This window comes from Pezoporus occidentalis, unplaced genomic scaffold (genome assembly GCF_034315485.1).
Source record: "Pezoporus occidentalis ecotype Australia unplaced genomic scaffold, CSIRO_AGI_Poc_V1 ctg178, whole genome shotgun sequence".
NCBI lineage: Eukaryota > Metazoa > Chordata > Aves > Psittaciformes > Psittacidae > Pezoporus > Pezoporus occidentalis.
In genome coordinates, this window is record NW_026913618.1 from 277,755 (window position 1) to 293,191 (window position 15,437).

The window sequence follows — 15,437 nt, forward strand, 5'->3', positions numbered from 1 at the left end:
CTTGCTGACCCTTCTGGAAAGTGTTCCACCCTTCAGTCTCTTTGCTAGGTGCCAGAATTGTTGAGCTTAGGCTATATTTGCATTTCATATCCTAGTTAAACCAACATAATCAAGGTCAGAGCACACTGTTGAATTGGAATAGGCTACAAGACAGCACCCACCCTCACAGCACACGGCAGTGCAGAAACCAGACCTCCGCTCCCAGCTTCACCCCTCCTCACCCATCAAAGACAAGGGGGACTCTGTCCTGGGGCTGAGAGGGGGCAAGCAGGGGCTGCTGTGCTTCATGTGCTCTGGGTCACTCACAGGCAGGCACTGGGCACAGCTCAGAGCATCAAGCCCCAGCTCAGGGGTCCCACTGCACAGGGTGCATGGGGACCAGGGGGTGATGAGGCACCAAGGGCCAGGCTGCCTGGCTGTCCCCTGCGCAAGGGCAGCTGCTCCAGCATCCCGTCTGCAGGGCAACCCGCTCGCTGCAGCACATGTATCGCCTTCCCGCCCCATCACCCCTGTGCTGCCCCTTCCCGTCACTGCTCTGGCCAGGGAGGTTTCTCCTCTTGGGCTGCTCTCGCTTGCACCAACCCACCCTGCAGAGCCTCAGTGGGCACAGCCATGGGCAGGATGATGGACCCGCAGGGAGCCTCAGGCTCCTTGTGAAGAGAAACAGGCAGAATGAGGGAGAAAATTCAACAAGCAGAAGCTCCCCAAAGGTAGCTGGAATTTATGCCCCATTTCAGAGCACACCCTCAATGCAGAGATGCTAATGTGCATCTCCACATGTGCATGTGTGTTCACAAAAATAGGCTGTGAAAGAAAACAGCTGTATAGGGCAGAGCTGCACTACAATGATTTTTACATCTGCACACATGGTCTGTCTTTCATTAAGGGACATTTCTTATGGAAAAGTAGCTGGATTTCTGATGTGAAAAAACCAATTCTTCTCAAGACTGAGAGCTGTTTAGAATAAACGCCAGACACTGTGTGATGGAGACGTTGCACAGAGACTTAATGCTGGTCACATCTCTCTTCTCCGCCAGTAAGTCAAGGATGTGCCTTTGCTATTGTATTTGGTGACTCATCTTTCAAATAATCATCTCTGAAAGAATTTTGTGCTGAGATGAACAAATGCCCAGATCCCAGAGGCGTCTTTGTGCCTTTGTGTGAGCACAGCCTAGGCAGGAGCTGTGGGGCAGCTCTGCTCGTCCTGCCCCATGGGCTGCATCGTCCGCAAGGGGCAGTGCCTGCTTCGGGCACGGGATGGGGAGGGGACCAGTGCACATCCTGGCAGGAGGCAGCCCTGCCTCACACAGGTCCCACTCACCCCAACTGGCTGCAGGACAGGATCAGGCAGTGCCCAGGCCATTGGGAAGCCCTGCATAGGGCAGTGCCAGCATCGCCATTGCCTGGGGCTGGAGCCTCAACAGCCCGAGCATCCTACCAGCGCCAGGAGGTTTCCCTCATCCTGGAGCAGAATATGCAGATTTGCTGAGTAAGTGAAGAGCGGTATGCTAATGAATTCCACAGACCCACTGTTCCATAACATGGAGCCTACACAGGGAGGATGTGCTGGAATTGGCTTCCCCCGGAAAACATTTCCTCGGTGCTTAACAGAAACTTACACAAACTTACTAAACCCGTGACAAGAAGGTGAGCGCCAGAGAAGCTGTTGGTGCTGTGTGGGCTCAACCAGAGCAGCCAAGCCCATGGGGAGAGCAGGCTCCAGTGTGTGCCCAGTGATACTGAAACATGCAAGCAGCATTTTATGTGTGACCCGTGAGAAACCTGCAGTGTGGATGGCATAGACCAGCAGAGCCAGGCTCCTTGGGGCTAGCACCTCATGGGGCAGCAGCCACGTGGCCATGTGCTCATGGGGGTGACTGAGCTGCCCTTCTGCAAGAGGCTTTAACAGCTTCTTGTAAAGTACGTGTCAGGGTGAAGTACACAGATCTGAAAGGAAAACCAGCCCTGAATTTGTTGGTTTTGGCTGCTCTGTGATTTAGCAGGGATAAGGCAGCCGTTAATGCGAGACAGGAGTTGTGTCTTTGTTAATAGTGCAAGCACCATCCCTGAGCACTGCTGCTCCCTGCAGCCTTCCAGATGGGTGGCTCCTTCTCCTGCTCCTTCTGTGCTGGGGTAGGAGCTGTCACCATCATTGCACACTGGTCTGACTGGACTCAGAGCATCCAGTGCTTGCCAAGGGAATCCAAATATCACCCAAGAGCTGTACTGGAATGACTGACGGGGTGCAGTCCAGAACACAGAGTGGTAAAGCCCCACAGCAGGAGTGTTTGCTATCACCTGGGCACAGCTGGGAAGAGGAGATGAAGAGGCTGCTTCAAAAGCAGGGAGAAAAAGGCTTTAGCTGAAACGATTTGACAGCTGCAATCAGGGCAGGAGCTGAAGGAGCTGAGGAGAGAAAGATGCAGTTGGGTAGGGAGGAATGGCAGCCAGCAGTGCACAGCTCCTACGATACCCTCTGAGCAAGCACACACCTCCACATCTGCAGAACCCTGTGCTCCTGCGGGGATCACGGGGCCAGCAGGAGTGCAGGGCTGGGGTCTGTTGTTTGGCCTGGCTCCTGGCTCAGATATTCAAATGCACAAAGCCTTCCCCACCTGAAAATGGGCATTCTGCGTGACGGAGGCCCCGGGTGCAGCTCTGCATAGAGGGGTGGTGGGAAGCTGCAGTTCCCAAGCTGCCTGCACGGCACCCGTGTGCAGGGGCACACAGGAACCTCCTACAGACACCCGTGTTCTTGCCAGCCATGGGCTGTAATGGATGGGCTGTGTCTCTGTGCCTAACGTCGTCCAGGAAGAGTCTCCTCCTCTGCAGGGTTTGAACCAGCACTGGGTCCGTCTCTTTGGTTCTGGTTTGGTTTGTACCCGGTGCCTGTAGGAACACCTGGCCTGTGTGTGTTACAGTCGTGCCCCCAGCTCCTGTCGCTGCAGCTCTTGCGCCCTGTGTTTAGAAGAACAAAGCGGGTGGTGCAGGTTTTGGCAGGACCAGGGACTGATTTTCTGGTTTGAAAGCTCTGCTGCTGCAAACAGAGCAAGACAGATGGACAAGCCAGTGGCGTATGCCGTTCCCTCTCTGAGTTGTGTGAAAAGGCATTTTCCACGATAGAACGGGGCTAACGCTCACAGTTCCCAGGCCATTAGAGTATCTCTAATGTACATCTGGGAATACAGGCTCAGGTTTGGGTTTTGTTTTTAATTTCAGGGAGTAGTGCCCATATTGTAAACCTGACAAATCTGCTTCGCCACGAGAGCTGTCGTACCTGCGAGGAAAACACCAGACTTTCTGCTGGAAGCGTTGCAGGAAGGAAAGGTTAAAGTATTTTCTGTCTTAACACTGCAGAGATGGCCCCGACCAAATGGCTGTGCTGGGTGTTTGCTGACTGTGTGCTCTCCAGCTCTGCAGACACTGCAGGGTCCCTCGCAGCGGGACCTCCTCTTGTGTGAACTCTGACAGATTGTGTGAACGGGAAGGTGGCCAAATGCAGCGCAGATAGAGAGAGCTTCTTTGCACTGTCACTAATGAACTGCCTCTGCAGATTGGTGTCACGCAGGCAGAGGCTGTTGTGGTCCCAGTGTTTAGGATTAAGATATTGCTGCAGTTGGCTCAGGCAATGCCCTGGGCTTTTAAGCTGAAGCAAACATCTGAGCAATAAACCTTTGGTAGGCAATCAGGTCAGCACACAAAGGGCAGCCAAAATCACTGGTGCTTGGGCAAAACCCCATAAACTGCTTGACCGCCTTCAGGAAGATCATCTGCTGAGAGGGGCTCCTCTTCACCGTGTACTCGTGGTACTCCATCAGCGTCCATCAGCCCAGAGGGCTTTCGGAGGTGCTGGGCAGGGTGGAGCAGACATCGTAGTGCTGAGGGATTAGATTAGCAGGAGTTAGCTGTGATGAGACACTTCTGCCCAAGTAAACTGGGAACTCTGAGGGAACGGAGCACTTCTCTATCCTCTACCACGGTGTGGACCAGGGGAGAGATTCATCCACCTGCAGCTCGAGCAGGCTGAAGCCCGATCCGTGTCCTGAGCCTTGCCCCGGCTCCCAGCCCGTGGAGCAGGAGCAGCCGGAGGCTGTGCAGCCACTGGTGCTCCATCGGCTCCTGCAGGGCCTGTCCATGTAGGATGCAGCTGGAGAGGTGTCCGCAGCTTTCGGCCCATGGACTCTCAAAGACAAACTCTGAAGGATGCTCATGCTATTAATGGGGTGTATTTGTAGCTGTTTATCACTGTCAGTTGGGTGGAAAATCGCCAGATGTGTCATTTGCCTTCATTACACAGGCATGTCTCCTGTTATCTGGATCAGGGCTTTTAAGCGGTGTGTCACCAGCAGGGGAAAGCTCATTTCTTCTTCGTGGTGTTGATGTTTGTGGGATCTGCCTTAGAGAGCGTGGGGAGCAACACCCTGGAGGCAAGCCTGCTTATGGGGCAGAGCGCTGTCCTCTGCTGCTCTGCATATCAATTCTGTGGAAGGAAAAGGAAGCAGCAGAGCTGAGAGCCTCCTAAGGGGGGCTCCAGAGCAGCCAGGGCTGCCTGGGCTGGGTTCTGCAGCCTCAGAAAGCAGGTTCCTGCCCCCTGGGCCAGGTCATGTGGGAAGTGCTCAAGGGCAGCAAGGGGGTCCTGTGGGCAGGGGCTCCTGGGGAGCACAGACACCCCATGTGTGGGGCAGGAGCTCAGAGTCATGTACATCTTCCTTCAGACACAGAACAAAGGCGTAAGAAAAGAATGCCTTAAATAGGAAGAAATTGTCTCCAAATAAAATGTTTTTCCTCATTTCCCATGATACAGTGAAATTTCTTCATGGAAAGATAGTCAGAGTAGAGTCCATTACACTCCACGCTTTTTGCCTTGAAACATAAAGAGCTGCATATCATCTAAGTGTTTGTTATGAGGAAATGTGTATGCTGGAAGAAGCTAGAAATTAAATCATTATTTCATGCAGAAAGATATTGCTAAAGGGAGAGGATTACTTACTATATTAATTCTGTCCTTCAGCTCCCTGTACATCTCTGTGCACATAATGACTTTAGACACAAAACATGTTGTTGAAATGATCCTGGGTCCTCTCCCTCCCATTTCCTCAGAGCCTGCACCCTGGGCAGAGGTCCCTTGGCTGCCCAGGCTCCAGCCTCGCTCCAGGCAAAGCCCCGGCCCTCAGAAGTTGCCAGATCCACACAGCTCCTTTGGCAGGGTGCCTCTGACACTGGTGGGATGTGTCCAACCCCATCCAGAACACCCATGGGGCTGGTGATGGCAGCATGGGGAGCTCTCTGCATGAGTCTGCAAAGCCCCAGTGTCTTTCTCCTCTGGCATCCTAGAGCACCACTAGCTTAGAGCAGAAATTCCTCTTAATCTGTAGGTGAAACCTTCCCTGGAGTAATCTTCTGGTCTGGGAGCCCCTGTCCTTGCATGGGGTGCATGTAGGCAAGTGCTCACGTCTATTGGGCTGTTAGACCTTGTGTTACGTCTAACACATTCCAAAATATTCCTGTTGGTGGTATAAAGCAATAGCAAAGTGAGCCTCAAATTATTTCTTCTGATTTCAAGTCTTTCACCTGAAGTCAGAAGAGCTTCTTAAAAGGCATCAAGGCTTTTCTAATCAGATTGTTTTTCCAGCGAGTGACTCATAGAGGGATCGTTTTTGAGGTCAGCAAAGCAAAGCAAAACCCTGAGCAAAAGGCACCACTAAAGCTGTTGAAGCAAGAGCATCGCTTCCTTTGGTGGTCCTGCCTGGAACATCTGGGAGGTCACAGCCTGCTGGCACGGAGGCAGGAGCCACCAGACTGCACCACGCGGGGTCGCCGGCTCCGTGTCAGGGAGGTGGTGGCAGAGGGCAGGGTGCTGGGGAAGGGAGTTTGTTCTCGCTGGCAAAGCTGCAGCAGGTCATGGTGGTTTGGACCTGGGCAGCTGAATAACCCCACGTTGCTCTTCTCCAGCTCATCTCTGTCCCAGTGTGTGAAAGCCGATGGTGGGAGCCCTTCCCGGCTGCTCTGGTTTCCTGGTTTTGCTGATGCAGGTGCAGAAAGCCCAGTGCTACACACAGGACAGGGAAGGGCAGTAAGGCACAGGGTCTCGTATCGCCATCTGCCTGGAGGTCATCTTGGGCTCAGTGATCATGAAGTGATAGTTCCAGTTCCTGGAGAAGTAAAGTGGGGGTCAGCAGAACGGCTCCCTTGGACTCCCTGAGGCCAGACTTTGAACTGAGCACGAGTCTGGGTGGCAGAGTCCCTCAGGGCGCAGTCGTGGAGGCAAAGGGGTCCAGGATGAGTGGACATGCCTTGAGACGGAAATCCTAAAGGTGCAGAGGCCAGCAGGGCAGAAAGAAGCCAAGCCTGGCTGAACTTTGCTGAACGGGCTTTTGCTGGAGCTCGGGACAAAACCAGAGTTCATAACCTTTGGAAGAAGGGGCAGGAAACTCAGGACCACAGGGGTGTTGTGAGGTTATGCAGGGAGAAAATTAGAAGGGCCAAAGCCCAACGAGAACTTAATACAGCTACTGCTGTAAAAGACAAAATGCTTCCATAAATACATTAGCAGCAAAAGGAAGGCTAAGGAAAATCTCCATCCTTCACTGGATGTGGGGTCCATCTCTTCTTCAACAAGCAATAGGACAAGAGCAAATGGCCTCAAGTTGCATCAGGGTTTAGATTGGATATTAGGGAAGATTTCTTAACTGAAAACGTTGGAACAGGCTGCCCAGGGAAGGGGCTGAGTCACCGTCCCTGGAGGGATTTAAAAGATGTGTAGATGTAGGTGCTTGGAGACTTGGGTTAGTGGTGGCCTTGGCAGTGCTGGGTTAATGGCTGGACTTGATGATCTTAAAGGTCTTTTCTACCCTAAACAATTCCATGATTCTGTTTAGTATGTCATCCTTATTCAAAGGGCTCTGTTTGAAACCTGGCATCAGCACACACAGAACATGTTGATTCTTTACTGGTACCTCTTCAATCTGGTTTGCAAGACATCCTGGAGGATGTGACCTTGGAAGGCAGGCGGAATATTGAACCTGCATAATAAGAGCATCTCCGCATCGGTGGCAGCCTGTTGGGTACAGGGCAGTTAATAAATAATGAGGATGTCAAAGATAACAGCAGGAAAGTCAGGGCAGGCAGCAGCTTTGCAGCCGGCGTTCTGACAGCCGCCTGGCAACGGCCAATTAAGAGGTGCACGCTGGTGCTCAGCCCCACATGGAGCACATCCAGCACCAGCACCAGGGTCTGGTGATGCCAGTACTGGCACTGGGGTCTGGTGATGCCAGTACCAGCACCGGGGCTCTGGTGATGCCAGCACCAGGGCATCCCGCACATGTGCAGCATGTGGAGGGAGCGGGGAGCTGCACAGGTCTGCTGGGAGCAAATCCCTGTAAGCAGCAAAAGGCGCCTGGTTATGGTGCTGAGGAGCCAAAGGGCAGTGGATTGCAGGGAGTAGCAATGCTCGCTGGCCAGACAAGGAGAGGTTTGCAGAGGGTGGTGAAGCCTTGCATGGAGCAGAGGAAGGAGACGCTGTAAGAGGCAGCTGGAGCAGCTCAATGTGGGGCTCACCTGGGTCTTGCAAGAGAGGAAGTTGCACAGGAGCCCTGGCCCTGCATCCATCAAGTGCCAGTGCTGCCAGGGCATCTCCTCAGCGTTACAGTCCCTGCTCATGGGGGTGTTTGATTCAAGGTTTAAATTATATCATGCCACAACCTAAATGTTAGAAATCTGATTATGTGTGAGGTGTAATTGATCTTCTGCTGACTTTCTAAACATCTGGTAAGAGGGGACTGCTTTCCAAACAGCAAGATCTACACACAAATGATCTTGATTTGAATGAGTATTCCATCCTTGTTTAGCAAATATACCCAGTGTTAATGGGGCTTAATGGTGCCTGTAATTGGTGTCCAAAGTTATTTAAAAGTAAATTTACTAGAAAATAATTAGCAATTTTATAGTTGACTACTTCCTCATTTTGTTGATAAAAGTTTTTCAGTGGTTTTTATCAGATGACACAATGGGGCTGTGCTGTGAAATGGCGTTTTTCAGACTAGCAGGAAATTGTGCACACAAAATAAGAGAAAAAAAATCCCCCCTCATCTCTCTGCCTGCAGCCAGCCCCCTCCCTCCCCTTGTTATCCACTGACCTGTCCTTGATGAGCAGCAAGTGAAATGGCTCAGGCACTGCCCAGGGATTTGTTCTTTGTGACCTTGGGAAGTGCAGCCCAAGCTGTGAGGCCAGTGAGGAAAGCTGTCCCCCATTGCAGGGACAGTCCTGCTGTCCCCAGCTGGGGCAGCTCTGGGTCTGGGGGGCAGTGACTGATCCCTGCCTGCAGGGGAAAGCAGGGTTTGTGCTCTCCATGGGTCCCTGACTGGATCCCATGAAGGACATCTCAGGATGTCTGAGAGCCTGTGGGCTGGAGCTGGCCCAGGTGGTCCTGGACCTGGTCCTGGTTCAGGTCCTGGTCCCACTATGGCACGCACCTTCCTCCAGCCCTTCTGGCACCAATGGGGCCGTGTCCCATAGCGGGGTCGAGTGGCTGCTCAGGACTGGGCTGGCTGATGATGGGTCATGGCCAGCACCCATCGTGGCTCTGCTGCTTGCAGGGTGTTAGTGGGAGAAATGGAGCAGAGAAATGCAGCTGCTACAACGTTTTATTGTTTAGTGCTGTGGGTTCAAGTGTTCAGTTTGGGGTTTTCATATTGTTCAGGTACACTGACACTGACAGACAGAGACGCGTTTGGGAGGAGGCGACAGCACAGCGGTTTGGTTTCAGAAAAGACTTAACTCTCCATTTCCAGTCTCTGAACCATAAAGCACCAGCTTTTCCAGAACAATGAATCACCCGGTCTGTGTATAAAATTAAATATAATTTATGCTCTGCTAATTGAAATCAAATACAAAATTCAATTTCCTGTGTATTCTAATGCTGACATTTGAATAGTTTAAAAAAAACACATTATTAACCTGACTCTCCCATTCGCAGGCCACTCTCGGCCAGATAGAAAATAATTCCCCTGTCAATCCCCAGCATCGGCGCGGCAGACACGGGGCGCGTGCCAGGGAAGCAGAAGGGGCCGGTGGCACCGTGTCCTACCGGGATGGGGCTCTCGGCGGCTCCTCCCGGGATGGAGGCTGCAGCCAGTATAAAAAATAAACCTCTGAACATATGGCAGAAAGAACGGGAGCGAGAGATGCGCACGGGCAGGCCCAGCACCCCCGGCACCCCGCACCGCTGTAAACCATGCGGTGACCCCCCTTGGGGGCTGCGGTGCACCCTGCTCCAGGGGCTTGTCCCAGCGGCAGGACTGAGCCCCAGGTGTGACTGTGCTTCATCCCAGCGCAGGACAGATGCTCCTCCAGCCACACGCCGTGACTTCCCTATCGGGATGCTTCATCGGGTCCTGGTTCTCAGACAAAAATGTGGTTTCAGATCTCCTGTCCCTCCAAGTGAGTGAGGGGCACGGTGGGAAGAGTGACAGTGGCTTGATGGCAGCTGGGGACCAGAGGTTCTTCCCGGGAGAAGCCAGCCTGAGCTGCCCAGGGAGACACAGGGCAGCGCCTGGACCAGACCACACCAAGGCTGGGGCACGCAGGGAGACCTGCAGGGTGGGCATGGGGCTCCTTGGGGACTCTTCAAGCTCAAGAAGACCTTGCTCAGAGAAAAACTGCTCGTGGTTAAGCTGGGGATGGGGGCTGAGGCAGTCCCAGCTCTGGCCATGAGGTGATGCACAGGGCCATGCTGCGGTCATGTGCAGCCAGCAACCTGCCAGACCCCGGCCATGCCATGAGCTGGGGCAGCGTCCCCCAGGGCCAACCCCCCCCCACCCCCGGCACTGGCAGGTTCTGCTCAGCCGGGTGTTGGGGCTGCAGCACGCTGGGAACAGGCAAAGATCTCTGGATACCCCCGGTGAGGAGCCTGGACTCTGGTCCTCGGTCATCCCCTCCCTCGTCCTCCACTGAACGCATCGAGCAGCTTGCACTGAACTGTGTAACAGCGGTTTTCACTCGGAGCTGATCTGACATTTTAATAACATGTGAAACACTGTAAAATGATTCCTGTTACAGACTTCCAGTTTTCAGGTCATAATTCGGGGATTGTGGGTCTGTGAAAAACTGTTGTGTCAGGAGCTGGTTTTAAATCTAATCATGCTAACGGGAACTGACGTGATGTGAGCAGGGACGTCGCGGTGCCCCTCCAGCATGGCCCACGGGCTAAATTGTCCAAATGGCTTCAGCTCTGCCTTTCATCCAATCCAAGGCACCAGCACCACTTCATGGCGTAATGAACCACGCGACAGGCCACGAAACCCAAGCAGGTTCAGCTTGTTACCCAGAAAACAGTGATTTCATTTGGTTAGCTGGCTCAGGAGGGATTTCTTGCCACCTTAATCAAAACTGAGTCTTTGTCCTCCCACAGTGATCATGCACAGAATCTCCGCTGCTTCCCAACAGCCAGGGGCCAGCCTCTCGCAAGGGGACAGGACTCACACACAGCCCAGGAGGCATCCTCACCACTTCTTAAAACAAAGCAAGCAGCCAGCAGCATTGGAGTGCCCTTAGAAATCACCCCTACGAGGGGAGCATTCAGCAACAGCAGCTCCGCATTTTCCCTGTTGCTCCCTCTCTCTGTTTTCCCTCAGTGATGGGGATGGGAACAGCGCTGCTGTGTCAGAGTGCTGCTGGCTGCTCTCCACTGGTTCCAGCGTGCAGCACTCACCACGTCGCTGGCGGATCCAGCTGGGATCCGGGTTTATTCTACAGCTTCTATCAGCACTGCAAATTTGGTTGACTTGGCCGTTTCCAGTAGAAAACACACATTATCTGTGCAGAGCAGTGCTCTCCCTGGGAATCCATTGCTTCTCTGCAATTGTGAACTAAAGCTGTGCGGGCCCCTCTGTCACCGACAAGCAGGAGAGCTCTCGTTTTCAAGGTGCAAAGGGCAGTGCCAGAGGCCCCACAGCCAGCCCTGCCCAGGCCCTTGTTGGGGCTGTCCCCATGGCTCTGCCTGCAGGCACCCCGCCATTCCCACCAGGAACACCTGGCTCCAGACCTCGGAGCAGGGCACAGCACAGAGGAGGGGGGGCTTGGGGAGGACCCAGGTCTGACCTCACTGAGCATCCCAGCAAAGAGGAAGGGCTCCCTTCCAGCAATGGGGATGCACCCATCAGCTGGAGGAGAATCAGGCCCAGGCGTTTTGTGGCACTTGGTAAACACTAGTTTTAGTGCAACAGGTAATTGGAACATCTGGTGCAAATGAAGTTTCTGTACATAGTTCCCCTGCAGCATAACTGGCTTTATTCCTTCCACACATAAACACCAGTGTGCATGTGAATGCACGAGCCTGGACTTCAACAGATCTGATGCTGCCGCTTGGGCAAAACTAGAAGCCAGGACAGAAGAAATCAAATCTATGAGTTTGACCCCATGCTGCTGGGTTTTGGGCCACCCTCCTGCTCAGGCAGCCCTGCAGGAGCTGCTCCTGCCTTGCCTGGCTGCGAGGGGGAGCCAGCAGCGAAATGTGGGCACGAAGCATCCCAGCACCCCGAGGAGTCCCGCACCCTCTGCCTCCTTCCTCCCACCAGCCCCTGGCTTCTCACGGTCACAGTGGGGAGAGCCCAAGTGCGACCCGAGGTTTGGTGCCATTAAGGTTTCAGGGCTGGAAACATGGGGTGGCTTTGGCAGCAACCTTGACAGTGCAGGAGCCTTGCGCTCACGATGCTGAGCCTCCAGCCCTGGGTGAGTTTTGGGTCTCTAATGATGATTTACACCTCAAAAGAAAAGAGCATTTTTTGGTCCTGATTTTGTGGGTCTACTTATCACTCTCTTCCTGCTCCCACTGGAAATCCTGGCCTGTCATTTGGTAAAACATGACATTGAAGGGTTTGTAAAACTTCCGCAGTCTGTGGATGACGTCTGGGTCTATTTTGGGGTGAGTTCGACCCTTGGACTTGCCCAAGCACCGGGGAGCACTGCTGTCCTCTGGCTTCTTTAGGCAGGGGAACCCCTTGGTTTTATTAAAATAAAAATGTTTCTCTGTCACAATCCTCTTGAGGCCTAAGAAGTCCTGGACCTTGGCCATTTCCCCAGCCGGGTCAGTGATGAGCCTCTCGCCACTGACAAAAAGGATCTGCGAGAGAGGGAAGTACTGGAGCCAGTTCTCCAAGTGCAGGGCATAGATCCCGATGCGGATGGCGCTCCAGGAGGCGTCGATCAGCCCCAGGGTCCGGTTCTTGAAGGCCAGCACCTCGAAGGTGGGGATCTCCGGCTTCTTGGAGAGCGTCTGCGTGTAGTCCGAGATGGCGCGGGTGACCGGGTTCCGCACCACCACGATCAGCTTCGTGTCCTTGGCCATGGAGTGAATGCGCCTGGGGGCCTCGTTGGTCACGAAGTAGCTGGGGGTCTTCTCCATGGTGATCTGCCCGTCCAGCGTCTTGGGCATCACGTTCCTGTGTGGAAGCAGAGGAGGGATGTTAGTGAAGGGCCGGGCATGGGGGGACACCCCGTGTCCCTCCTGCCCCGTGCAGGCGCTGCTGGGGCTGTCAGGAGGGGGGATCCTGTGTGCCTGAGGGCCCCAGTGACCAAAGCACTTCTGGCTTGGCTTCCTCTTGGACCCTGGACATGGTGGGGACCTGAAGCATTAAATCAGCCTCGGTAACACATTATACAGTCAATTCGCCATAGGCATATGTAGACAAAAGTTAATTGACAATAAACCTGTACAATACCTGTCTGTTCAGCAAGCCATCTGCTTCCATTTGCTCAATTAAGCCTATTCACTTCTGAGCCTTGTACCAGAGTGGTGCAGTTAGGATTACACAAGACCTTTTTGTTATGATGACATGCTTTTAAATGTCTCAGCTAATAAAACTTAATACAGAATAAGATCCCTTGCTTCTAGTACAATAATTAAATTTATTTACTATCTTGTATGTGAGAAAGAATGACTTTTTTTTTTATCTCTAATTCACATGCTCTGTCAATAATTAATTGCTGCTGGGTTTTGAGCTTCCTGTGCAAGCACTTTTATTAGCCAAAAGGAATTTGCCTACTGGATAAATTAGCATAGCAAGACTTTCCTGGATAGCATATTACCATACTGTAAAATGAAACTGTGGCGAGATAGCATTTATATCTAAGAAAATGAAGAGGTAAATGCTCATCCCCGCTGCCCCCAGTTAAAGATTATCATAGCAAGCAGGAAGGTATTAAGTGATGTCCCTGGCAAGAGCATTAGAGCCTCTTTCACACCTCCTGAGGGTGCTGGAGATGCTGGAGAGTGGTGCCAGGAGCCAAGCTCCGGCTTTGCATGTGCCATGGCCATGAACTGCCCGCTTCTTAACTGAGTTACAGCAGTATTTTTACCTTGAGCTCCCCAGGCGCTCCTGCATGGGTGCAGCCCCACAACCCCTGTTTGTTTAACCTGTTGTTGGCTGGTTTGCTCCGCAGATGGGGTGCCTGGGAGGCAGGAGGAGGAGCGGTGTCACTGCTCCGGGAAGCACTGGTAGCACTGGCCAGGTCTCCTGCAGCAGGCACAGAGGATGGCGATGCTCGGGGTCTTACAGGATTATCCCCTCGCATTGCGACTATTTTTAGTACAAACATACGGTGAGGGAACAATGTGAGCAGGCTGGAAATGGTTCTGTAAGAGCACCTTGGGCACCGGCGGCCGCGGTGATGCTGACGTCAAACGGCTGAGCCCCGGGAAACAGCCATTTCAGGAATTACACAGCTCGAGTGAGGCCAGGCCCAGCTGGGTCTGACTGCCAGCCTTGCCTCCTCTGTGTGACTGCTGCCCAGCCCAAGGGAAGGGGCTTGGTGCTGCCACAGGGCTGCTCGTGCCACCAGCACTTTGGAGTGAAGATGCCAGCAGGGTCCTGGCATCCTGCAGTCACCTCTTCCCTGTTAAAATACCTCTCTCTGGGTCCTGGCAATGGGGCTGTGCTGGGAGCAGGGCTGCAGGGCTCCGGCTCACCCCTTCCAGCACACCAATGGCCAGGACCTCCAGCATCATGTCCCATCGGAGCTGCCCTCTGGAAGTGGCAGGCAGGTGCCTGTGCTCTGGGTGAGCACTGCCACAGCCTGAGCCCCAGTCCCTGCCCCGACGAGCTGCCAGGACAGTGGGAGCCTGCGGGAAGCAGCAGCCAGTGCCTGCGGCTGTCCTTGGGGCTGGGAGAACATGTGGAGGAGTGAGGCAGAGAACTGAGGCCAGGGAATAAAGATGCTTCTAATCCAGTGACTTTGCCCAGGGCGCTCCGAGAACAGGTTTCTATTGAACCATTAATTACCAAAATCAATGTGTTCCTTGCTCCACAAAATAGTTATTTTATCATCAGTTATAGCTAGCAATTTGTGTGCATTTCCTTCTTAACGGGTTCTATCACAAACTGCAGACCACACTTTACGGTGCTGCTTGCTGTCCTGTGCTAACAGCCAGAGCATATCCCTAGTGCTGGTGCTGGCAGTCTGCAGGGACACAGGTACCACATCCTAGGTAGTGGCTGGGGGTTTTCTGGTCAGGCGCCTCTCCTCGACACTCGTGAGTAATGGGAGCTCCTAAGGAAGGACCAAGGATCTCTCAATCTCAGTGGATTACTCTGCTCCTTTCCTCCTGATTTCTGCCACTGAAGATCTAATGAAGTTCCAAAGCAGAAAGTGTTAACACTGCTTCCCAATCTCTGTAGTTAGTAGCAACTCTAGATGCAGTTAACAGGCACATTAACATGCACAAAGGTGTCCAGTCCCGCTGGACCCGTCTCTGCTCAAAGACATCAAGCAGCAACAAGGTCCATTAATTCATCCTGCAGGACTCAGGCAGTGTTTCTCCTTTGTGCTCTGTATTCACTGCTGGCCTGCTCTGAGAGGATGGGAGAATAGAGCTTACCGCCTTCTCTCTTTACCCCAGTCTTCATTTTACAGCACGGTAAAGCCTGACAGTGCTGGACCAGCTCTGATGCTCCCTTTGATAGCTCCCAACAGGAATACCGAGGGTCAGGGTTCACAGCAAGCTCTCCAGAGGCATCTCTTCCAGGCCAGAGGCATGTTTGATAATGAGCTGATAACGAGGGTGAAACTCTGGGCACCTGGGGCTGTCCCGACTGCTGCTGCTGGGAGCTTGGATCAGCACTGTGACAGGAGAGTCAAATGGGTGCCGTGGGATCACTGAGCCTGTGGTAGGTGGCACTGTGGGGAGCGGGGAGAGGCAGCTCTGATTTTTTACTGAAGAGGGCATCAGCTGAGACAGCAGCAGCCCGGATAAAGCAGAAGGAGCAGTTTGCAAAGTTCTTCTACCTTGCAAATGGAGCTGGACTGCCAGGCGAGCACCAGTCCCCCGTGGTGTTTAATTACCCGGTCACCCGCACGCTGTTTGTGCTGCCTCAGACAGGATAAGCTGTTTTCCTGTGCAGTTGTCTGAGCAGAAGGAGGGACCAGCAGAGGCAGAAGTGGC

The 15,437-nt window shown here is 53.3% G+C and overlaps 1 protein-coding gene across 1 annotated transcript in view; it reads right to left on the bottom strand.

The window, feature by feature from the left end:
- Window positions 1–10,878: 10,878 nt before the first annotated feature.
- Window positions 10,879–15,437, bottom strand: part of HS3ST4 (heparan sulfate-glucosamine 3-sulfotransferase 4) — a 57,703-nt gene continuing 53,144 nt past the window's right edge. The window contains exon 2 of the mRNA XM_062614714.1: window positions 10,879–12,438. Within this exon, the coding sequence (XP_062470698.1) occupies window positions 11,802–12,438 (637 nt within the window). The 3' untranslated portion in view covers window positions 10,879–11,801. The remainder of the gene's footprint in view (window positions 12,439–15,437) is intronic.